At 38.9% G+C, this 26,610-nt stretch overlaps 1 protein-coding gene across 2 annotated transcripts in view; it reads left to right on the top strand.

Annotated features, from left to right (window-relative positions):
• The window catches only part of MOCOS (molybdenum cofactor sulfurase), a 215,646-nt gene that overhangs the window by 169,302 nt on the left and 19,734 nt on the right, over window positions 1–26,610 (top strand). For both annotated transcript variants that reach the window (XM_061344302.1, XM_061344304.1), the window contains exons 7-10: window positions 8,384–8,500; window positions 11,235–11,681; window positions 19,258–19,420; window positions 26,335–26,416. In XM_061344302.1, the coding sequence (XP_061200286.1) occupies window positions 8,384–8,500; window positions 11,235–11,681; window positions 19,258–19,420; window positions 26,335–26,416 (809 nt within the window). The remainder of the gene's footprint in view (window positions 1–8,383; window positions 8,501–11,234; window positions 11,682–19,257; window positions 19,421–26,334; window positions 26,417–26,610) is intronic.

Here is a 26,610-nt window from a genome sequence, read left to right as displayed (position 1 = left end):
CAGAACCATTCAGCAGCCTCTGGAGGCAGTTTGTTCTAGAACTTAGATATATTCAATACTGCAAAATATTTCCTAATGATTAATCTAAATTTCCTGCTGTGTAACTGAAGTTCATTACTACATGGATTGGGTTAAAAAAAAGAGACACCAGTTTGGGCAGGAAAGCAAAAAAAAAAAAAAAAAAATCCAGCCATGAAAAGCAGAGAAGAGTTGGATAAGCTGTCTGAAAAGGTGTTGGGTGGGAGAGGTTTGACCAGGAAGAAAAAGAACAGTATAAGCAGATAGAAGTTCTTTCTTTTTGCACATGGACAGGTCTGCCAGTCCAATGAGGCAGGATGGGAAATGCACATAAAAATAGTTGTGCAAGGAAAATAAAATGGTGATAGTCAGTTCTGGAAATATCTTCAGACTCCAAGAACGCTGACTTTGCATTAGTTTCACAATGTTCTCTTCTAAGAGCTTCCTTTTCCTTTGGTGATGTATTAATGAATTGCTTAGCTGGACCTCGATCAGTTGCCAGGACCTAGGAATGGCCAGGTGAAATCCCCTTCTGTGGTAGTTTTTCAGTGTCACCTTGAAGGATTCACTGTCTGTCTTTCCCACTTATTCTAACCTCACAGGATTGGAGAGAAAACACTGGCAAATCTTCAGATTTCAAGTGGCGGATACATTTGTATATACACACAGCTGGCTGCATACATATTCATATCAATACTCAATGTTACATGATAAAAAGTACCATGCAATACCTGAAATGGATAGATTTCTTGAAATAATTGCTGTTTTTGTCTTAGATTATACCCTCAGTTTTACTGGTAGATTAGTTTCAATGTGCTGTACATATCGTATATAGGTACAGAATTAGGGTAATAACAACATGTAAATTAGAGGAGTGGGAAAAAAAAAGGAGCTGCAGCATTTCACGAACTTTACCAGTTCAATTTGATCAGACTACTGACCAAAGTCTGGTAGTAGCTATCAGTACTTACCTAGAAATTCATACTATATCCCTATAGGAGAATGAGTTGCTGTTAAGCAATGAAGGAGAGCTACTTCTACTTTATCTAATCTTTATAAAATAAATCTTCATGGAAAGCTATAAAGTAAAAGTTCTTTGTTGCTCTTTAAACTTTAATCCTTTTATGTTTTTTTCCAGCTAATATTTTTACTTTTGTGTAAAACAACAATTCAGCTTTGCAAGTGGAAAACTGCAGCATTTTTTAATCTTGGACGTAGAAAATGGAAATCCAGCATTTGTTAATTCCAGCTAAGAATGTCTTTGCAGAGATGGTCAAATGACTCTGAGCTAGTTACGCTAATGCATTTAGAAGCATAACCACTCACTATATCAATATTGATGATTCAGGGAAAGAAAAGTGTTCTTAACTTGCCTAATGGGATTTTTGGCCATCTTCCCAATAGCTACCTAAAAATTGCTGAGGTGATTGCTCACTATTGATTTTAGCTATGGATTTAGCCATTGATTTCAGGAAGCCGGAGATGGCAGATGGACCACCAGAATAGAATGCAAACAGGATTACAAGGAGAAAAAGATTGTTGTGAAGATTTCTGTTGAATGTCCAGTAATTTCCTTGGTTCCAATTAGTTTTTGATAGCACTGTGGATGTCTTGTAAGCAGGGAAATAGCAGCAATGCAGCAAACCACACTGTCTTGTCAGTAAATGGCACCTTGTTGCTTCAAACTGTCAAGAAATGTCACTACAGTTTGGATCTTTGCTTACATTTGAGTACATGGCACTGGGAACTCAAAGGCAGCCCTTACAATAAGGGGCTCACAATACAGGAGGCAATTTCAATGATCTAGGTAGTGGATCACTGACTGACCATTAGGCAGTGCTGCACTTGAGAGACTCAGTGTGGTAAATGCAAACCTAGTTAGTAGGTAATGAAGCTCTCTTCCTGCTGAGGAAGCAGTGACAGAGTACAGGCTGAGCTGCTTTCTGTAATATCTCATTACAGAGGGACAAAGACACATGTGATATAGTATGCTTGAAATTGCCTACTATTAAATTGCTCATCAGAGCTGGTCAAGGTTAGAAAGCTTCTTGAAAGCCAAGACTGAAGGTGTTGCTTGACAGTGCTTCTCTGGAGTGTCTTTGCATGTTGCTAAGGAAACTGGAAAGGAGCTAAAATAAAGATGCTCACAGTTGTTCAGATGAAAGAATCTCAGATGAATGAGGGAGGGTAAATATTTTCTGTTTAGTAACAGGGACAAATTGTGTCTCTGAACTTCAGACCTCATTACACAGGGGAGAAATGTGAAAAGAAGCCACATGGTAGCAGCAAAAGGGCTGCATTGAGAGCCTCTGATGCATTCCTTTTTTCTTGATCTGCTTAAAAGCTGATCAGCTGGTTTTGGATGCATGCAATATCCAGTTTCAGTCCACCATCTGAATCCTTCAAAGAGAGCCTGGTCCCTTCTTTATTACCTTGCTTGCATCTTCCTATCCTTCTCTCTCCCTCTCCCTTCTCCCCAAATCCTGTAAAGGATGCTGTATGGCCTTAACTAAAGTAATTTTTCTACACAGCCCATCATGGGATTTTAACCGCATACCTCCTTGTGACCTGTTATCCCATTTTCAGGGGATAAATACAGACAATGGAGGATTTAAGTGATTAAAGAGAAAGAAGAAAAAGTATAGAGTGTTTTGGTTGGGACATGAATTAAATCTACACTGCACCTAGACATTGTTTCCACTTGTATTAGTCTGCTATATTCCCAGTTATCCCTTCATGATACAAGTTATGGCTTAGTCTTTGGTGTTGTTTTCCTCTGTCTTCCACTTCTCTAACTGGTACTAGTCTGACCCAAAGCCTTTTGGGTCACAAAATAGCTAAGGATGCTCAGTGTAATATAAAGTACAGTCTTTTTCCTATGACTCATGATAGAATGCTCTGTTGAAGTCAGAGTTAAGAAGCCCCAAGAGGGCTTGGGTTCCTTTGCTTTGCTTTTCTTCCTGGAATCTATCCTTTCCCTGATGTCATTTTATCAAACCAGATCTTCATTTTCAATGCATGCAATTTAAAAGAATAAAAAATCTAAGAAAAAAATACATTGATTAGAGAGAACTGTGGTCATTGAGATGCTAAATCAAACAAAACGAAGGTGTTTAGCCTACCCATCAGCCTGATCAGTTTCAGATAGCAGGACCTTGGACTCATGAAGTTTATGTATGTTTGAAATAAGTCCAATTCCTAATTCACTGCATGTATTACAGGGAAGAAAAAGGCAGTTGAAAAATATGAGACCACCCATTAACAATCAAGACTGTGTTTCATTTCTTCCTTATAACCACCCCACCATCAAAATGTCTTCTATCTTTTGAATCTCAGAGACGTAAAATTATTGTTAATCCCTTAAGTACAGAGGACCTGAAGTTTGCTATGTGTATGGCATCTTCTAAGTGAGAATTCCTGCAAAATGGCAACCTGCATATTCTGAATGATGCTGATGTTTCCAGCCTTCTCTCCTGTGCAGCCTTCCCTGCTATTTGTGTTTGAAACTAGCAGAGAAAATTGTCACATCAACTAGAAAGTTCCTGGTAAGCAAGCATTTCCACTATCAGGACACTGAGTTTGAGAGTTTCAGTAAATTTCAGAATCTGTCTAATCCTTCACTGCTTTCTACCAATACTTCACTATCTACTGACTAAAGGGATTTTTGGTCAAAGTGAGTGATGAATGGGTGTAGACTGAAGAGAAAGTTAGAGTCACTCTCCAGTTAATTTAAACCATTGTCAACAACTGGAGATACAATAAGACGCAGAGGATCAGATTCACCAATATGGTGGGAACCTGCCCACACAGACATTTTTTTCCCTGGGATAGTAAAAAAGCCTCTGTGCAGGAGACTATGCAGTTACTCCAGTTTAATGATACTGTAACTCAGTTAAAATGCTTTTTTTTCCATACTAAATGATTCAGAAACAAGTGCTGATTTTTTTTTCTTCTTTCTGACCTACTTATTAAACTGTGTTAAACAAGATTAAGTATGCGTTTGCATCAGGAACAACATTTCACAGTCAAATGCTGGGTGACAGAAAGAGCTAGCTTACTTTCTTTTCAATTCCATGCTATGAATCAGTGAATTAATTTACCAGTGGATGTGGAGAACACTGTCATGAAACCTGTTTTATAACCAGGCATCAGTGTTGTGCAGTGCAATTCCTGTAATGAGCAATCTATCAGACAGACAAACTGCTCTGAAATTTGGGCATTGTAGCAAGTAGAATGAGAAATCCAATCCCAGTTCCTGAAGGACAGTACCTGCCAGTATTGACTTATATGATTTTCAGGGTTCTGGGACACTTCATGATCTATTATAAAAAGTTCCTTTATTCATGTGAATAATTCTTGCAATACCCAGTAAAATAGCTTGCACAAATAAGAATTACTTGGTTGAATAAGAGCTACAGAATTAGATCCTATGGGAACGACTTCAGCAGGAGTTCCTAAAAAATCCGTCATTTTTATTGAAAAGCATAGGCTTAGCTGATTAGAACTTATCTGCAAAATATACCCCTTCCCTGGAAGTGTTCAAAACTAGATTGGATGGGGCTTTGAGCAACCTAGTTTAGTGAAAGGTGTCCCTGCCCATGGCAGGGGGGTTGGAAATAGATGACCTTTAAGATCCCTTCCAACCAAGAATATATGGTGATTCTATGAGCTGTTTGTAAGTCTTTACTATCACTTAGTTTATATCTACCTACAATAAGCATTATTTTCAGACCTATTTCAATGGATCCTGAAGTCTGAGAAAAGCTTGCACTTCTCAGCTAACTGTCACAGAGGCCCTGAAGTGAATGGATAGCATAAGTCAGTCATTTAGCAAAGGCAGAGAAGCCAGTAGGCAGCTGTGTGACAGAGAACAGGCGATCGAACACACCAGGTTCATCTTCCTTTCAGAGCTGTCCAGCTGCTGGGTGTGAAATAAAATACCGGATATCCAAGAGGAGATTATTGTAGGATAAGGCATTAAAACCAGCAGGAAAATCCTTCTCCACGTCAATGTTCTTTATACTAAAAATCTCCCAAAATTTTCATAGTATTTATCAGAGAGAGCACTATGAAAACAACTCTGAATGCGAACATTTCGTCAGTCTGGGAGGCAGCTCTGCTTAAAATAGAAATTATCTCTAAAAGAAAAAAAAAAAACAAAGCTATTTTAAAAATTGGTTTAGATGAACTTTGTTCATGTGTATTTATTGAACTTGAAGACCATGTCCTGGCAGTGTGAAAAGCACCTTTTGCTTGTCAAGTATCAAAAGACACTATGATGTCAGAAGTGTTGGGCTGTGAAGCAACTGACAGGGACTGGCCCACAGGAAAGAGCTTCAGGAAAAAGTAATGAATGCCAAAGGGCTCTAAGGGACAGAAGCTACTCTCAGATGTTTTGATGACTTAATCATCATGTTCTCACTGACTGAAATCAGTAAAAATGCAGCAAGATTTCTGCATGTGTTTTGCGGTTTAATTGTAAGTTTATTGTGCTCTGAAATACTAAGGCACAATAGTTCCAAATATCAGACCCAGGGAATCACCAAAACTGACAATCTGTGATATTAAGCTGTGTACTTACCATTAGTACCATTCATGCTTCTGTGCCTTCATTGATGAACATATTCCTGTTTCCCAAAAGTCAGCTGCTGCTGTTACAGACAGAGCTGCAAGCAGTGCTCTGTATTTCATAACCCTGAGCTCAATATTCGTTATTGCTCCTTATGGCAATTTTAAAGATGTGCTTTGTTTAAGTAAGCTTTTCTTCATTGAAACAACTGTAGCAGATGTTTTATGTTCTATTTGGCTTGCTATGTAATAGCACTGAAGAGAGAGATTAAATAAACTCCCCAAGTAGCGTATTTCTGGGGTGAAACTAAACAAGAAGAAATCAAAGCATATGTCCAAAGGAAAGTCAAGCATGAATTCAAGGGACAGATAGATTGGCAACACTGCCCTTAACGTGCCTTACATGGTGTCATTGTTTGCGATGAGAAGTGTGCATCTCGTTCCCAACACCTGCGTGTGTTATCACATTGGCGATAGCAGAGTATGATTAATACTAAAGCTATGGATAACTTATCTTTGCTCTCCTGAACCACAATTCCCCATAATCCTCTAATGCTCATACATCTTCATGTACCAATAATTCTTGTCTACTGTACAGATTAATATGTATCAAAATGTAAAGTGTTATTGGGGAGTGGTATTGGGTCACACAGCTAGAAAGAAATTACTGTTCATTAAAGAACAGTAATAATTTTTTTGACAAAATTAAAAAGGTTTTAAAAAAGATCTCATTAACAATTCCTTGAAGTCGTGTCATGGGTAAATCATTACACTCAATACACTTTGATAAGCAAGGCTGCCCCAGCAATGTTTCTTCAAAAAGTAATAATAATAATAAAAAGTTTTTTGTTTATTGAGCAAATAAGCCCAAACACTGTAGGAATTCAGCAGTGAAGTATCCGTCATGGTTCTTTCTTTGCTTGTCATCATTAGCAGAATGATAGATCCACCCACAAGTCACTAGAACCATGACAAACCATGTTATGCCAGGATGACAACTTCTCTTATCTAAATGAAAAAATAAGTCAAGAAAATATCACTGTTCCCATATTGAAGTCTTCTGACAAAACAAAGTTAATGACACCACAACAATCTTTCTCAGTAGATGCCTTTTACTATAACTTTGATTTGAGAAACATGCTTTGAACACAGGATATTCTTCAAGGTATTAATCATGAATAGGAATCTCGGGACTGATTCTATTCTTTGGTTTCCAAATCTGGATATATAAAGAGTAATTTTGATTGTATCTCCATTTAAGAACTGAACCATTTTGAACTGAACAAGCGGTGCAGAACATATTTAAGTTCTTGTGCACTATAATGATGAAGGATTTCTTTGGGATTTTGTATAGACGGCACATTTAAAAATAACAAATACCAATAAAGATAAAGCTGTCTAAAAAAGCTAGATTGAATGCTTGCATTGATACCTCAGGCAGATAAAGCATTAGCTCACAGTTAGGGAAGTGCACATTTAGGCTGAGCTCTTGCTCTGTGTGTAGCTGTGACTGAGCTCACTGTGACGAGGATTGTGTTACTTGTACAGCTGGCTCCTCGCAGTCTGCAACATGATTATTCTCAGAGCTCTCAGCTCTCCATTTCGCAGAAGCATTGAGGTTAATGCAGCTTGTGCAAGGCTGTTCTGAAAGTCTGTGGCAGAGATAGGATGTGCCAGGTTTCATGCTCTCTTTCTGACCATTTAACTGCCCTTTATCCCAGTCCAGACTAAGAATGTTCATCATTTGTTGTCAAAGAAATAACTGGTGGTAGCTATACCTGCTCAGCTAACCTTACCAGATGCTGTTGTTGCTTTTTGAAATCAACATAAAGTGTTTACAGACCCCTTGAGTGTGCTTCCATGGTTTCTTAGCTGTGCTACGAGGATCCCTATAGCATGCTTCCATTTTTTCTTAGCTGTGCTATGAAACCCTGACAATCCATATGTCTTCTCTGCAATGTCATCCTACCAGTGTTGCCCTCCCAGTGCATACATATGTGTCTCCTTCCAAAGTGCACATAGACACGTGCGTCTGTTCTTCTTGCACACTTTTCATTCCTTCAAGTAAGTTATTTATGCCAGTTTTGTCAAGTATTATATTTCTGCCCATTCATTATTTAGTGGACAATAAGGAAATCTTATAAGACAGAACAGCACAGCGCATCACAAGGAAAAGTACACCTGGAAATTGGTAGACTGTGTGGTTGTACGAGGAAGACAGAAGGAGCTATTCCAATTCCAGTCCCTGCCCTGTCAGATGTTATTGCTTACTGGGGGATGATTATTCAAGCACTTGTGTGCCAAAATCCCACAGATACAGTCAGTTTCTGTAATGAGAACTTGCGGTTTCAGATCCTTGGAGAACAAAGTTTTCTTCAGCTAACAGAATAGATGCCCAAGGCCTCTCTTCAGTCACTGCAAAGGCAGTTGTAGGTGATGGTTCTGTCAAAACACTGAATGACACTTGACTGCAGGCCTGCAATTAGCACTACTGATGTGAATGAACCTCTTCATTGGTTTAAAATTAAGCACATGTACCAGCATTAACAAGATCAGGACCTGCACCTATATGCTCTGTGTGTGTGTGTTGTGTGCACTCAGTGCCAAGGTAAGCATTTCTGCTTCTGTCCTAAATGTTTATGAGAATGCTAAAAGCTACGGTAAGTTGCTAATAATTTAGAGAGGTAATTTACTTCAAATTGATTTGTACCTTTAAAACATTTTGTCTTGTTCACCACAACTTAAAAATGTCTATTTTTCTGTTCTCCTATGTATTCTCTCCTGCTGAACTGTAAAGGTGGACAAGATGGCAAGTCTTTACAACATACATGTCCGCACAGGTTGCTTCTGTAACACAGGAGCCTGTCAAATGCATTTGGGTATAAGCAATGAAGACATACAAAGGAACCTGCAGGTTAGTGTCTGAATGAGATTACACGGAAAATATTCAGTGACCCAAGTGACATCTTCTGTCTCTGCATCAAAAAACCCAAAAATCCTAAGTAGTTAAAAGCTAAAGTAGTTGTATTATGTCCTGTGGTTTTGAGTCTCTGCAGCTTTAAGAATAATGGTAAATTTTATTTGCTTTCTCTGACCTTTCAACTCAATTGCCACATAAAAGAACTAACTGAACTGGAATTCAGTTCACTGAAATGGGTGTTGAAGCAAAATCATGTGATGGACCCAAAGCAGTATGTGTTGCTTGTCTTTATTTCACTGGAAAATATGAAATGGTGGGTTGTGGTTCTGATTTGGAATTACATGTAAACAAGACCTCCTGCAGAACAGAAGTTCCTGAACAATTCATCTCACGTTGATACTTAAGTACACTTAACTGTACTTAATAACTTTTAAGTATTATAGACCTATTGTTGTTGGATGTTACAATTTAAAAGGCATACAAAAAATTGATAAGAAACAATAAATGGGAACACACAGTGAATCTCAAAGGGTGTAGTAAATTTAGATGACATCCACCTAGCTAACTGATGAGTTAGATTGTTAGAACATGAATGTAAAGACTGTTTTCTAGATGACTAATATTTTCCATAAGTTGTCATTAAAAGATGTGTGACAGGATATATTACAATGAAGTGGGGGAGGCTTCATGTCTGTATATTTATCAGTTTGAAATTGCAGTAAATTAATGGAGAGCAATCCAAAATTTTATTAATGGTAATCTTCAAAAGATGAAAAATTATAATGGCTGTATTGATACTGTAGCTCCCTCATAATTTCATGGAGACATTCATATAACTTTTGCAAATACATTTACATCCAAGACTGATCACACAGGTTCTTAAAGGGGAAGAGCCCTTTAATACCTTCCTTGGCAAAACAGTACTTTGATTTACTATGGAACCTCTCTCCTCTGAGAAAGGAGAAAAAGATTTATCCTTCTGCTGAAGTGCAAAATGCCACATGACCAGCTGTGTGGATTTCCTTGTATGCTAAGGAGCAGTTTGCCTCTTGCAGGTCTGTATCTTTTAAATGTTGATAGTCTAAACCTAAACTTATAAAGAGGTGCTTTATCTGCTAAAAGTTGTACGATGAGGTGGTGCAGTCAAGCAGTAATTATTTAGCGATGCTCCGTTCCCATCAGTCCTTTAAGAAGGATTTGGATGAATTATTGATAACATTTCTGTGTAGGGGAAGGCACCTTTTGTCGCGTTATATGCACGTATACTTTGGTTTCACTTTTTCCCAGGGTGCCGAATGTGTGCTCTTCCTTCCTTCAGGAAGACTTGCACGTACAGAATGCCTGTGAGAAACTACTTTCTGCCCTCAAGGATCCTTGGAGAGGTGTGGTTAGTTTTCTTAGGATGTTTCGTAGGAACTCGTTTACTTACTTGTATAGCAGGAACCTCTCAGTCAGTCAGTCAACACTTGGCAAAGGGTTACATGTATATTAACAGATGCAACCTGATTTTGCAAATAGTGCTTCTGCTCTACTGTCAAGGATAAAAACTACATCACACTGCATTAAAATATTTACTACTGTATTGCATGCTATGATATATAGGGTTGGGGTTTTTTATTTCTCCTTGTACAAATGGCATCGATGTTCATTGAACCACTACATTTCTTTCTTTAAAAATCCCTCATGTAAATGAACTATTTACATTTCCATTTTTATGTAACAGAAAACGCATAAATAAATAAATTCTGAGTTGAAAAACAACCATGCTGCACTTATAGGAATAAGGATACTGATTTAGGACTAAATCTTGTGTCCATTGAGTTAATGTTAGATGGATGAACAAAGGAGTTCTCTAGCTTATCTCACTGGAGGTGAGTAGCAGCATTCACTGACCCGCTTACTGAAGGAGAAACTGCTCTAAGGGAGAGTTTTCCAGCAAGTGCTGTATGAAAGACTTATCAAATAGAGGGGCATCTACATGGAGGTCACTATTGGGGTATCTGAAGGATTTTTCAATCAAAATTTTTTGAGTGGAAGCCTGTATTCTCCAAAGGAGGAAGTGCTAGGGGAAGGCGAGTTCCCTCCCTTGTGAAAGTAATGTGCTAACTGGATCAGCAAGATCGATTTGCTGCACATCCCAATGACAAAGGATGTCACTTTGGATGCTGGAATTCTAGATTCAAGTCTCTGCTTTGCTTATATCCCAGACCAGTTCTCAGATGTATAGCTATCCACTGGAGTATTTAACACAAGCCTCGAATAAGCCTCTGATAATATAAATTGGAATTGTTCTGATAGCAAATATGAAGAAAACTGCAACAAAAAAATCAGCACTCTCATGGTTTGTTCACTTCTCTGAATGTAATATCCTAGTTTAAATCTCAGTGAACTATGTAGATGAGACTAGAATATACCTGGAGACTACCTTAGCTAAGAGGCCATCATAGGGCACACAACCTTTTTGTGATTCTAGATGTGTTCTTGAAAAGTCTCTTTTGCCTTAGGGTAGAATAGGACAAGCAACTCAGAACAAGCTTCTCAGTTTGAATAAGATAGTTGGGATTTTTTTTCTCCATTTTTAGCCTGTATTCACAAGTTAACTTTGTGTATTTTAAAACAGTTTTTCAGGTTAGAATTAAGAAACTCATGAATAACTGTGTAAAATTAGAGGGAAATAAAGCAAAGTCTGTCATAATAGCTCTTGGGTTTTCTTCCTATTTCAAACTAGGCTGGCCATGTCTGTGGAGATGATATAGACCTAGTCGATGGACGTCCCACTGGTTCTGTGAGAATATCCTTTGGCTACATGTCTTCTTTTGAAGATGCACAGACTTTTTTGAAATTCATCATAGCCACCAGACTTTCCAAATCAGATGTTGAGATTCCCTTCCAGTCCTCTGTTACAACGCTGACGACAGAGTCTGTCCCAGATGACCGCCCTGCCTTTAGCAGTGTAGATAAATTGTCTCCAATATCACACATCTCGGACACAGAATTCAGGAATAATCCATCTGTGACAATGACAACTGGCAGCAGGCAGACACCAGAGGCAGAGGCAGAAAGCATAAGGGCAGCTGTTTCTGAGACTGCAATACCAACATGTAGAAGAGGTGGCAAGCCCATCACTGTCACCAACATTTATCTCTACCCAATTAAATCCTGCTCTGCCTTTGAGGTATGCACTTTGAATCATTCTTGAATAGTCATCTCAACCTTGTGTTTTTCCTTACTCCTGTCGGATACGTCAACCAGGAATACCATGTGCATGAGATAATAGGAAGCAGTGTGTGGGTACCCATTTTTCCTGTTTTCCAATGTTGATCAAGTCCTAAATGCTAAGGTACTTTAAAGGATTTCCAATTAGGCTGAAGTTGCAGGATGCAAATGTATCTTCTGCTTTCCCCTGCCTCCCAACAGACAAATCTGCACGTAATATGCAGTCTTGAAGAAAACAGTTGGATTTGCAAAACTTGACTAAAATATAATCAAGTAATTAGTATGCTTTTACAGAATCGTTTGTGATGGACTCGTAGGCATTGATGGGTAAGCAGCAATTGAGAAATAACTTGATTAACATGTTATAATTGAGAGGAGGCTGATTTACATTACAAAGAAATGTTATCATTAAAAATACATTTGCAACAGAAATACGACATTTAAGTGTTGCTACACTATTTGAAAGTTCACTCTTTGAAGATTTTAATTGCTTTTTTACCAAGTTAATAATATCGTCACCTTAGCTGTGACTTTTTCTTTTTTTAATAATGCAAGATGAAATAGGTGTATGGCCCACATATGACCTAGAATGGGACTCTGCTTAGTGCCATACTGGGGAGTGATTTAATGAATGTCAATAGCAGTATAACTTTCCCTATGAACACGTACTGGTGTAGGTCATTGTCTCACATCTCAGTGAAAATTGGGGTCAAATCCAGCGACAAATCACCTGCATTTAAAATATGGCTTCTCAGCTGAATTGATAATGATTTATTATTTTTGTTCTTAATGCAAAAAGCGATGAGGAATTAAGGCAGACACTGCAAAATGATAAACAAAACATCTGTATTTTTAAATTTGGTTTGGCTTGTGAAGCCTATAATTCAGAGGCACAATCTTGGGCATTAAATGAGACCTGAACAAGCAAGTTTACCCCTCGTAAACCTCCCACTAAATCAAACTGTTTTGAAAATCAAAGTAATCCCACATTTCCTGTGAAAATGTTTTAACTTTCGTTATACTGTTGCAGTTGTTATAGCTGTACTGTTATAGCTGTATTACAGAAGCCCACTACTGAAGCTGCTGAAATACGTTGTAACAGTATTCAGGCCCCTTTGGGGTTAAATTCTATTTTTAGCTTTCAGGCTGGTGTTGTGAGATACATACCACAACATTCAGTTCTAGGAAGCCTTTGAAGTGATTGTGCCTGTGAGCAGGTAAGATGTACCTCAGCATGAAAGCAAGCTTATGTTTCCCCACAAGCTGAGCCAGTTTTCTTCTCCTCGAGCTCTGCGAGGGGGAGCAACTCTAGGTGATGTATTCATACAAACCTGGTACTCCCTGGCAGACAGAACTGCAATTTTATATGGAAAGGGTAAAATCCCCATGCCTCGTGCACACTTCTTGTGCCAGGCATGTGTTAATGGGCCCAGTGTGAAAGCAGGTCTCATCTTACCTCAACTTGCCCCTCTAAAATTAGATATTATTCTGTAAGCAGTGAGGCATCTGCAGTAGGAAATATTAATTGTTCCTGGATATTTCTGTCTCTTTAGATTGACTACAAGAGGAATACAAGACAACTTGGACCGCACAGCTAACACTAGCTGATTTGAATAGTTTAAAAATAGATATTAAAACTGTAATTACATTATGAGGTTTAGTTTTGCATGCCTGGAGTGAAGTTGATGCTTTTTATCACAAAGCATCAGCCATGAAGCTCAGCACTGTCAGTCAGAGCTTGTATTGCCAAAGTGTGAGATACAATTAAATATATACTGGATTTAGTATATGGTATTGGAAGGGACTGGAAGTTCACTACAAATAGCATTTAGTTCTCCTCTTTTCAAAGAGTGTTTCTTGTGTATTTCCACTTGTTTCATAGAAGATACATGAGTACATGTGAAAGAACAGTAGAAGTTGACCTAATACATACTCTGACAAAGAGCTTTCAATGCATAAGGAGAGGAGGCCAGGAGATGGAGTCAAACCCCCAAGGAAAATGTGTTTGCTTTTGTGATTTTCTACCTGTCCACCAGGCATTCTTCATTTTTTTAACTCCCAAAGTCTGAGCGGGACTTCTCCACCTGTCATACATTTATAACCTGTCAGTCTCATTTTCTGCTTATAGAAGAGGTAAAAATGGTAACACACAGCCCACCATTTGTAATGAGCTTCAAAATTCAGGCCACACTATTGCTAACTGCAGAGTGCACCAGCCTCCACAGATCTATGTACGTCATTACTGCAAGTTCAGCCTGTATCACCTTAAAACAGGAAAATAGCCTGTGCTACATGCACTGGAGTTTGAAGCAAGACATTCTAAAGAAACCTTACCACAATTAGATGGCATCAAATCCTGAAAATCATTTTGCCTTCTAAAATGCCGATTATACCAACATCTCTAGGTGTGACCATGAAAAGGCTGAATACTATGGAAAATGATTCCTTTGGCATTCTCTCAGTGGTCTTTGTCATACAGACTTTACACTTAACATTATATTATGTCCTTACTTTAGCAGACTCATAAACCTCTGTACTAATAATTGTGTAGCTTGTAGTTTCCTTGTTCTTTGTTTAGAATCCAAAAATTGAAATTCATTTTCATGTTTTAAATCTAAAATACATTTAGATGCTTTGCAGTTGCTGGAAAATTAAGGAAGTATTTTCCCAGTTAAAAAATTGATCTCCATTTTTCTTAGTTATTGGGCTCTAAGCTAGATGCTGTGAAAAGGGGAAACTGGTTTATATACTGGGCAGCAATAAATTCATTCGTTGTGTGATACTTAGATACTTGAGATCAGGTCTCATAGGTTTTTAAGTTCAAGTGCAGGCCTCCAGCTGGTATGGGAGGTCAGACCATTAGCATGTGTAGTAAATAGCCTTTTAAGTACACGATCACTTGCGTTTGCCTAAAATAATATGTGCAGTGGAAAATTCTGGCTCACTTGGGTGTGCAGTACCCAGCCCATCTGCCGTTGAAATCTTCCCACTAACCTACTGGTTGTGGAATAGATGACCTCATTAGTGGCAGCAAGACAAGCTTAATGAGGATGTGAGTGTAAACTCACAGCTGTTTGATCTTGTTTTTAGAGTCAGATTGTCTCCTCCTCTCCTAAACTCTGATTTCCCTGTTCACTAAACAGTGTTTTAGTATGGGAGGTGCTTGACCTCCAGAGAAAATGAGAGTGCAGCATGCACCGGCAGCTGGGAGGATGAAGCATGGCATGCAGATCAGCCTACTGCACGTCACTTAGTTCCTACAGCATTTTATAAAGTGCTCCTGGCCATGGGACCATCTCTGTTCAGTGTTGTGCCATGGGGTTTGTACACATGGCTCAGGAATTGGAGAGCAGAATGTTTTAACTCAGCTTCTTACATTCACTTTCTTTTCCTTAACAATTTTTTTGTTAACAGGGCAGAAGCAAAGAGGAGTAATCTTTATCCCAGAGTACTTTTTTCTTCTTTCCAACAGAAAACCATGCTTTAAACATACATTTTTAAACATGAACATCTCTCATGTCAATGAATTTTGCATAATTACATAATGCAATGTGGCCAGTAAAAAAGGTTAGGACTTTAAACATTAATAACTTTATTATTCTTCCAGTAGTTTTCACAGTATAAAAATTGCATCTCAACATAGAAGACAAATTAGCTTTTAATTTAAAATACAATGCAAATTCCTAGTAATCAGTGGATAAATTATATGCAAGACTACTAAGATTTTTAAACTTACATAATTTAAAACCTATTCAGTGATTCCTTCAATATGTTCAAAAATTGTGTTAGCCTTCATGATGACATTGCTATGAACTATGAAGCAACACAGCCCAAAATGGTTTAAAGAAAATTCTGGAAGTAAAATAAAATAAAATAAAACAAAACAAAATAAAATGAAACCCACCATGTTTTTGCAATGGATATCTTTGTATTGCAAGAAGAAAAAGGAACTAAAGCAGACAGTAAAATACCATGTATTATGCAATGATCCTTGTTTATGGCAGGTTGAGAAGAACTTATGTTGGATGATTAGCCCACCTGCCATGCTGAGAGGGAAGGTGTATGCTAGCATCTATCAGTAAAATGATGGTCTCCTTTCTTTCTGTTCCCCTTTTTGATTTGTCTCAGTAGTCAGAGATGGTCAGACAACTTCAGGAAATCAAGCTAGAAGCTATGTATTGCTTATTGCAGTGTATGCTAACCTGTCTTATTTTACTTCACAGTAAGCTTCATTGTTTTCTTTACTTTATTGGTTGCTTGAATATAGGTATTTAGTGACATTCGAGTGCCTTGCCTGACCTCCTTCTGCTGATGTACGTGGATGTGGATTGTCTTTATAGCCTGTGTCATATCTGTTAGCTTCAAGCAGATATCTCAGACATAATCTGAGGGAGCCGAATTGAACCACTCTTTTCATGTCTCAGATGAAAGCAGAGCTGGCAGATTTTGTCTGAACTGCTCTATTCAGTTGCTTGCAATTATTTAACAAACCTTTCAGCCTCTCTGAAATAATGGCAGGAGATAGTCTACACAGGTCACAAGCCTAAGTACCAAGAATAGAAATGCATATGTTCTTCCATGCTCGTCTCCAGTATCAGTATTAACAATACCAGCTCTGTTTCATGATTGTCTGTGACAATTTGTCCAAGGCAGGGTACACAGTTCTTGTGTTGTGGCGGCTTTATTTACTGGGGTCCTAGCAACACGTGTCATGGTTTAAGCCCAGCCAGCAACCCAGAACCATGCAGACACTCTCTCACTCCCCCTGTTCCTCCAGAGGGATGCGGAGAACGGAAAGAATGTAACTCTCAGTGGCTGAGATAAGAACAGTCCAGTAACTAAGGTATAACACAAACCACTGCTGCTACCCCCAGTAATAATAATGATAAGGGAAATAACAAAGGAAGATAATACAACTGCTCACCACCCACCGACTGATACCCAGCCCAACCTGAGCAGTGATCTAACCCTTCCGGGTAACTGCCCCCAGTTTGTATACTGGGCATGACGTGCTGTGGTATGGAATACCTCTTTGGTTAGTTTGGGTCAAGTGTCCTGTCTCTGCTTCCTCCCGGCTTCCCCTCCTCCCTGGCAGAGCATGAGGCTCACAAAGTCCTTGGTCAGATAAACATTACTGAGCAGCAACTGAAAACATCGGTGTTATCAGCGCTGTTCCCAGGCTGAAAGTCAAAACCACAGCACTGCAGCAGCTACTAAGAAGGAGAAAAATGACTGCTACTGCTGAACCCAGGATAACATACAATAGGGTAAGTTGAAACCTGGAGAGGAAGTAAGGCACTGGACAGTGTACAGTGGGACTCCCATGAAAGGTCAGGGACTTGCTGCAGGGTACATGTGTGTATGGTCTCTCTACTATAGCAAATAGCCAGAGAAAGGGAAAAAATGGGCTGAGGACCTATAGTCATGTGCTGCCTCTTATGGTGGAGCCTTGAGTTAGTGGTTAGTGAATTAGTTATTTCGGACCTACCAGAGGTATTTTGAACAGAAGGTGTTGATCATTTCCAGCTATATGCTACCTTAGTTGTCTGGCCTTTCCCCTCAGTGCCTACCAGCATGCAAGAATTAGCAGAAGTTCTGATTAAAGAATGTTTTGCTTTGCTCATAAACCTCGTGCCTTCAGTGAGGGGTAAGCAAACACTTAAGCTATTTCCTGAACAAGATTGCTGTCCTGAAGTGGAACCAAAACAACTGGATGTTACAATAGGAACCTAGGAATCTTTGTGATTTTTTTTCCATTTTTCTGCTCTTTTCATTTCTTCTGCTCTTTTTATCTTGCAAATCCTGTAAAAATCTGTTGTATCCATGGGAAGATGTATTAGTGATTAGTGATCTTCTGTTTTGGAAGGAAGATTTATTAGCAGGAAATTCTTGAAGCTCTTGGATGATCAACAGCTGTTCAAATGAATTTTGTAATCTAATTATATAGGATAACCAAAAAATACTGGTCTCTCCAAATAGAATTTCCAGCAAGAATTAAAGCCTATTCTTCAGCTAATATTGCAGTCTTTGGGCTACCATTCCTCTTCTAAAAAGACAGGGCAAAGGTTCACATCATTTAGGTGACAGTCAGAAGCGCTTGGACAACATGGTTTCAGACGACACTGTCAGACTAATTGAAACTAAAGTTTCAATTTTTGACTGAACTTTTTATCCCTGCTCATTTAAAAACTTGCCAAAGAATATTATAAATTAAGTAGGTTAATAAAATATGTTTCTTCTCTTTAAAAAATTTCCATGCATTTTCTCTATTCATTACGGTTGATAGCACTAAAGCCGAGTACTTGGAGTTCAACTTTAATGCTTTCATTTTTCAGTTCCAGAGCACCTGCCCTCAGCTTTCTGTAGTCAGACCATCAGTGTCAATCTACTGCTGCAGGCTCCTGTAAAACCTGGAGAAGTTTATAAGGATGGGCTGTTGTGGGTTCTCTGAGGTTTTAAATAGAGCATGTGTTAAACAAAAATGTGATTTTTACTTAATGTAACCAGTGCTTCTAGCAATGCTTTTCTCCAGAGCATCAGGCTGTGCTTGACACATCTTTCTCACAATACTTTTGGCTAAGGTCTTTTGCCAGATAATTCATGTGAGCTGCACTAAGTTTTTCTACAAGAATTCAACAAAGTTCAGCTGCAGTTAACTTTTCTCCATATTCAACTATGACTAGAAAGCATATATGGGCTGAAGCGTTATGTTTAAATGCTCAGCTTTATGTTGAATGGTATTAATATTTTAACATTCTGAAGGAGAAAGCAGTTACTAATATCACCCAAAGGCATTACTAAAATTGCTCTCTTTTTGGATTTCATGATTACCATCTGTGTAGCATCAGTAACAGATGTTCTTTTCACTAGAAAAATGTACATGAAAACAAGGACAATATGCTTGTATGGGCTATTGGATGTAAAGTGTTTTAGAAACAGTAGAAGAACAGAGAGCAAAAAAGACAATGTGCTTTGTTGTGAGGAGATCCGAATAAACTGTTATGCTCCTAGCTAAACCAAAAGTGTCAGTGGTGGAAGTTTTCTCAAGTGGATTCATTGATAAAGCAGTTCCAGTTTTATGAAAAATAAGGGTTTTTTGAATTTTGAATTTCACATTTCTCTTGCTTTTTGCTTGTTTGCTTTTGCCTGAATTCATACAACTCCCATGAAATGTCCATGCTTTGTAAATTAAAAGAAAATTGCTGAAGGGAGAGGTCCTAAAAATGGATGAGTATAAGACTGAAAGCAGTTTTCAGAGTGTTTCAGACATTGTTTATTCTTATAGCTCTGTGAAATCAAAGTATATCATAATATGTAACAAATTCTAGTAATTCCATTTTGTTTTGTCAGCTTTGTGCAGTGATATCTTTATCTTTGATTTGCAATTAAGGCTTCTTTTAATAAAGGCCGACATTGGCTTGCACAAGTTTCCCTGATTTCAAAGAATTTCTTTAGAGGTTTCTTTTCCTTCTCTTTTCTTTTCAGCCTCAATCTGTTAGTGCAAATAACATTTTCTAAACCTGATGCTTTCCCAGGTTACAGAATGGCCAGTAGGAAACCAGGGTTTGCTCTACGACCGAAACTGGATGGTTGTAAACCAGAATGGAGTCTGCATAACTCAGAAGCAGGAGCCAAGGTTGTGTCTTATAAATCCTTCAATTGATCTGAAGAAAAAAATAATGGTCATTCAAGCAGAAGGTTAGTAAACAAAATATATTTTCCATCTTCATTACTGGTGTCAAATTTCTAGGCAGAAACACCTGCATGTACCCAGCAAAATACTGAATGCTGTGTATGTTTACTGAATTCAGGGACACATTCTGCTACAAGCTGTGGATGAAGAAAGCCCACAGTGCAATATACAGCCCTGGGTAGTTTCCTAGCTTGTTTCTGGGACAGGTGGAGATTAGACAATGACTCCCTATGTGCAACCATGAAGTGGAGGCTCTAGGAAAGACTAATGAACTGACAGATGTAGAAATCTACTGACTAGTGTACCTATCCAAACCTTGAACTTCACCAGCCTGAAGGGACTATTATTGGTAAAGGAACAGGAGCCTAACATCAAACAGCCTGGCCAAAGACCTTCTCATTTTATAGCTCACCTCCTTCCAGATGTGGGATTAGAAGGGTAGAGTCTTCAGTGGAAATTAGTATGAATTAAAATGAAGACCAGGAAATATTTAGCTCAGTTAAATACTTGCACTAGCAGGCAAATATTTCAGGGTGTTTGGACATCAAAACTTTTTTTATACCATGCTTAGGGAAAAAAAAATAAAATAAAATAAACCTGATGGCAAGCATTATGGGAAGCCCTTTTTAGCTGGGGGTACAATTTATTTATTTTGCTAACAGTGCTGTTATCACTGGGCACTGGAACAGGTTTGTATTCCACAAAGTAGTTGGTTTTGCTGAGTTTGCATGTGTCTGAATGCTGTTCATCATTTCCCAGGGGTCTAACATTTACTCAGCCTGTATGTCTTAACCATTAATAATATATGTGCCTACATTTTCAGCAGCAAGAGCAAAACAAGGGAAACTATATTCACATTTTTTCTCTCGATTATAAATCTATATGAGTGGAACTGTAATTATGATCTCCTTTCTGTACATTACGGTTTTTGTCCTTCCGAGCTGTCTGAGCACTGTTCATAAAATTGAATCTGACCATTTGATTCCTTTTGTCTGGAATAGGTTTGTAAAATGAACATTTAGGTACTTCTGGTAGTCTTCTGCAAGTCTGTGTGTGTATTTCTGATCCCAAACACAACCTAGTCTCTTCCTGGTGGTTTGACTGGCTCATGGGAACACATGCTGATATTTTCTACTGCTCCCTCTATAATCTTTCTTGGAAAAGACATTGTTAATTCATTTCAATTCTGTGTGGAGCACCTTGTACCTCAAATTTCTGTAGTATAGATGCATAGACAGCCTTCTCTCATAATGTTTAAATTGCTGAGTGCTTCAGAACATATTATTTCTAGAAATTCAGTTCCTTACCACCTCTCTTCCTTTTTGCCTATACCTCTTGCTTGCAGACACAGCATGAAGTCTTGTCCAAACTTTCTCCATTTATCTTTCACATTTTTAGAGGCTTAGCTCTGTTAGGTCTCTTGGTTGTTTTGTTCTGCTCTTTTAAACATGTTCTTCATTTTTTCCCTTGCTAGTACCACATTGTTCAGACAAGTGGATATCCATTAGAATGTTTGCCTGTCAATAATACCTGCACTGACATACTTCAGAGGAAGTTTTCTCAGCCAAAACTGACAGTCTGGGTACCCATTTCTCACTGAGATTTACAATCTGTTGTCATAGTTAGGGCCAGGGTGAAATTCACCTTTAAATCCTACATTTTACTTTGTGTCATTTTTGGAGCTTTCACTGTCATTCGCCTTCTTTCCAATGAAAGTGAGAAACATTTCCACCCAGAAGTGATTGACCACATGTGTGGATCACTTTTCTGCCAAGAAAAGAAAAGTGATTGGATTTCCAGTACACTCTAACAGAAAAATGCTCAACATTTATATATAGCCTGCTTTGGTACAGCCAGTGTGTAAGAGTGGGTAATTTTATTCTTTGCTGGATGACTGTAGATACCAATAATCCTAGCGATAAACTGGTCCAGGCCCTTTTTAAAATAGTCCTGTTATTTTTCACTGTCAAGATGTTCTTGCAACCTGTGGCATTTTTTTTCATGCTCAATAGTGAGATAATTGCTCTCATTTTCTTGGGGAGACTATTCCATAGGTTAGTGTCTTGATTTAAACCCAGCCACACGGATCATTCACTCACTCCCCCCCCTCTTTTTGCCCTCCCCCTGCTCCCTGAGGGATGGGAAGGAGAATCAAAAGAATGCAACTCCCAAGGATTGAGATAAGAACACTCCAGTAAGTAAGGTATGTAACACAAATCATTGCTGCTATCACCAATAATAATAATGATAAGAGAAATAACAAGGGAAGAGAATACAACACCTCACCACCCACCAACTGATAACTCACCCCCCTAGCCTGACCAAGCACCAACTAATGCCTCATTCAACTCCACAGTCTCAGCCCTTCCAGGTAGCTCTCAGTTACCTCCTGGGCATGACATGTTGTGCTATGGAATACCTCTTTGGTCAGTTTGGGTCAGGTGTCCTGTCTCTGCTTCCTCCTGGCTTCCTCTCCTCCCCGGCAGAGCATGAGGCTCACAAAGTCCTTGGCCAGACCAAACATTTGAGCAGTAACTAAAAACTCTGGTGTTATCAACACCATTCCCAGGCTGAAAGTCAAAAACACAGTGCTGCACCAGCTACCAAGAAGGAGAAAAAATGACTGCTACTGCTGAACCCAGGACAGTTAGTGATCATAAGATAGTACAGTGATGGGAACACATACAAACTGGCAGGGTAAGAGAAATCTGTAGGAAGTTGTTCCAGGATTTACTCTGTTTTCTTCCCCCTTATGTGCAGACTAAATGCGCAATTTGTTTTTCGGTATTAAAATTTTAATTTTACCTTTACCCCTTCACATATATGGGCCACTGTTGTAACTCCCACTTATTTCAAGGGAGACAGATTTAATTTGATAAGTTGACTCTTTCCTTGAAAATAGAGTGTTAATCAGTGTTGGTTTTGTCACCACTCTCACCAACCTGTCAGTAGTTTGTTGCTAATTTAGGACCTGAAGCTGAAAGCGTATGTGTAGCTGGAGCAGTTATCAGTGTGGTGAGGAGCCAGGTCGGTTGCTCTGCAACACAAAGCCTTCACTGGCTTATGTTGGTGGCTAGTGTTATTTCTGATTTGTAGCACTTATCCTGCTGAGTACAGCCACCTCCAGGTCTCTTCCAGCTTTGTTCCTTTATGAGTTTGTTGCTTTATTTTTCTCCCACTGGATGCCGCCCACCCAAACTGCCTTTCCTTAGCTACAATATAGTGCATCTTTCCAAGATGAGTTTTATGCCTCCAACTCCACCCTCTCCTCCCCCTGCCCTCACAGTCCCCATGCAGTTTCTCTGTTCTTCTCAGTGTGATGGGGACATATATGGTCGTGAAGAGTGGGTGAGGGAGGTGGCAGCAGTGGAAAAGAAAGACAAAACCATCGTGATTTGCTGTCTGGAGATGTCTTTCTCCAACAGAGGGAGCCCAAGGCAACTGTGCTGCTGGGTTGGGTGCCTCTGATAAATGCCTTGAGACAAGAGGGGTGAATCCCACATAGCTGAAGTGTGCAGCATTTTTAAAGAATATTTTGATGATGTGCTATTAGCTGATGGCGAAAACTTTATTGTGCCACTTTTAAACACTCGTGAGTGTTCACTCTCCCCCTCCAGGCACATGCTTTTCTCTCCCTCTAGAACTTTTGTTAGTGCAAAATGTATTTATGGCTCCTCTATTTCAATATGGTTGATATTCTCAGTCTTCTCTGTTCAACAAAATAAAATTGCCAGCATGATTTAGTGTGACAGTAACTACTTTGACGCCTTTTGCTGAATCCTCCATGTGCTGAGGCATCACCTTAAGTTCTTTCTTTAATCCCTTCACACTGAGTGTCTCCATAGCTTGTCTAACAGCAAGCCTGGGATGGGCAAACCCACTGTCTGCCTGAGCCAGCTGTGCTATCCTGCAGCCAATGTGGGTAGCAAGGATATCCGACTGGGGCTCTAGATAAGACGTAAACTGCTTGAAGGCTTATAATCTTTCCCTGGCTTGCCTGCAAAATTAGTTGTCTTGCATGGCAGCTGGGGAGCTCCAGGCATTCCCCTGATCCCCAAGGAAGTGGGTAAGTGAGCAGAGGCAGGGGAAGGGCTTGTGCTTGGTTTCTCACTAGCTTTACTTCACTTCAGTAGAGGGAGCGAGATTTTAATTTTGAGAAACTGCATTTATTAATTTTGTCAGAATTGTTTTCTTAGGCTACACGGCTGTTAACGGGCATCTCCTATTCTGTTTGACTTGAAGAGTGCAGTGAGCCTTTACAATCACAGGACTGAACCTAAGAAAATCAGTGCAACTCTAAATAAGTTCCCATGGAGAAAAACAACTTCTTGCATCTCCACTGAAGCATTTAATGGTCAGGCTCCCAGCAACGAAGAAGCCCTATCACTTGAGTGGGAATCAAGGGAAATCTTGTCCTGCTTGATGAAATACATGGGGGCACAGATTACACTGGGTTTCTTCCTAACCTACACACAAGTCAGTCAGAGTATTCGGCTGAGAGTACATTTCTGTAGAAGACTAATTTCTCTCTTTCGATTTTAGCTGACAATCAGCATTATTCTGACAAGTTGTGCATTAGTTTGCCATTGCAGAGAGGGAGAAATTCTGAGTGTTGTGAAGGTCCTTTGGAACTGGAGTAGAAAGATGTTAGCAAAACTGAGCAACTAATTACACTTTATGGAGTTTATTGTGCTTTCAAATAGTCATGTGTTACTGCCAATAAAAATAATGGGAATTAAGTGCATACACTGATGAAAGAATATACATGAATAGTTTATATTTCAGCCTATTGAAATAACAGACCTCTATTTTTCCCATTGACTGAAAATAGGAACTATAAAGACAAGAATAATTTTTTTTTATATTAATACTGTGAGCACATCTGTGAATTTTATTATCAAGCCAATGACCATGGAGAATGACAGCTTTTACATTTTAGTAACTGGAAATATTCTGCTTTACTTTTTGCCTTAAGTTAGAATAAAATTGTAATTAACAATGTTCAACTGACCTAAACATCACTGTAAAATGTGTACTGTTCAATAAAAATGTGATACAGCAGCTGGTGTATAAACACAGGGCTTTTTAAAGCCCCAGGACTCTACGTTAAGAAATTTTGTGAGTATGCCTTGCTTAAAAAGTATTTATAAAAGATACAGAATCATAGAATCATAGAATAGTTAGGGTTGGAAAGGAACTTAAGATCATCAAGTTCCAACCCCCCTGCCATGGGCAGGGACACCTCGCTCTAAACCATATCACCCAAGGCCTCGTCCAGCCTGGCCTTGAACACTGCCAGGGATGGAGCATTCACAACCTCCTTGGGCAACCCATTCCAGTGCCTCACCACCCTAACAGGAAAGAATTTCTTCCTTATATCCAATCTAAACTTCCCCTGTTTAAGTTTGAACCCATTGCCCCTTGTCCTGTCACTGCAGTCCCTAATGAAGAGTCCCTCCCCAACGTCCCTATAGGCCCCTATAACAGCTTTTAAAAGATATAACAGCTAAAGATGCATCCAGGATTAAACCTTTATGCATAGAGATGCATCCAGGATTAAGCCTTTCATCCTCTTCCAGAAGGAAAGATGCGAGGTGTCCCTGCCCATTGCAGGGGGGTTGGAACTTGATGATCTTAAGGTCCTTTTCAACCCTAACTATTCTATGATTCTATGCTGATGTTTATTGTTTCAAAGTACTAGAGTGTTACTTCTGCTCTATAAGGTGATAACTTTGGCTTCCTTTTCAGGTTGTTGCAAGTGAGTTCAATGCATTTATTCCATGTTTTATTTTCCTAAATGAACCTATCTTTTCCCTCTCTGTCTTTACTTCTGAAGTATGCAAACATCATTAACTAAGAAAGGAATAGACAACTTTGTTTTGTAAAATGTATATGGAACAGATCTGATAGTCAGGGTATAGTGAACCTAAGCTACATTACATTACTCTTCAGAAGAGAATAAAACTATTTGATTTCACCATATCGCAGAGCTGGTAGAGCTTTATTCTTATTTGTCCTACAATATAAACAGAAAGAATCACAGAAGAAGTAAGTGAAATCAAAGTATGTTTTTATAAAGCTGGGATATGGGAGATCTAAGTCTTTGCTATTTGCAGTATAATGGAAAAGAGTTTGAATTCATTGCAGCCACACACTAAAACTCTGTCATTTGAGATTACTGCTTTCAGCTAACAGAAAGCAAAATAGTATAGCTTTTCTTTTTGCTTCTAGTAAACCACAGTAGCCTTTCCATCTCTTTGGTTGATTCTGTTCAAGATAAGAAAACTACGGAAGAAGTTGTTAACATAGATCATTACCAGGGCTCCTTATCTGCTTTAAACTTAGAGATGGATAGAGGAGAATAGTTATCTCATTAGTGGTTTCCATACACATTAACTTTAAATTCTTGTAGTTTTATATGATACATTATATTTCTTTCCTTGACCAGTCTGTGCTTATTTTTTACCTTTCCCTCCTCCATCTTTCATCTTTCATCTTTCAGATCACTTTACCCCACCACTTTAAAAAAAACATCAATCTGACCTCATTTCCTGATTTGCTAGAGGGGCCACAACAGTGATAAAGCTCATCCTTTCAACAGAAACCATGCCTGAGACAGGAATTCAGTGCCAGTTTCATTGCCTAATATACACAGAGAATGAAGTTACTCAAAGCTGAAAGTGTATATCCCTTAATGTGGCTTGCGTACCAAGGTCATCTACAGCCTTTGTTCTTTGCATTATCATTTGGAGCCACCTGCAGGCAGAGAATATAATTCTAGCAAAAAGAAAATATTTTTGTCATGCTATTTGGGAGGCTGCTGTGATTGTGAACAGATGCAAAACTAAGAACTTTTTGCATGACCCTGTGATTTTGCATGAATGTTTTAATTAAATATGGTTTGGTTTTGCTCATCTAGGCATGGACCCAATATCTGTATCACTAGAAGAAAATACTGGAAAAGAGACTGTGATCTCTGAGAGCAAAGTCTGTTCACACAGGTGAGAACAGAGAAGAATCGAACCTGAAAACCCCTGTAATGACACTCAGGACACGACTGGGTGGACATGCAGGGGGCAGAAATCCTTTAAAAAAGGTGGGGAAGGGGTAGAAAGCAATGGATGACTTGGTGGACCAGGAGAAAACAGATTTAGCAGACAAATTGGCATGGTGGAAAACAGTAAAATATAATAAA

This window comes from Neopsephotus bourkii, unplaced genomic scaffold, assembly GCF_033783945.1.
Source record: "Neopsephotus bourkii isolate Nb327-2 ecotype Australia unplaced genomic scaffold, CSIRO-AGI_Nbou_v1 NB_207, whole genome shotgun sequence".
NCBI lineage: Eukaryota > Metazoa > Chordata > Aves > Psittaciformes > Psittacidae > Neopsephotus > Neopsephotus bourkii.
The sequence above is the reverse complement of the archived record's forward strand: the minus strand, read 5'-3'. Positions and strand labels throughout refer to the sequence as shown.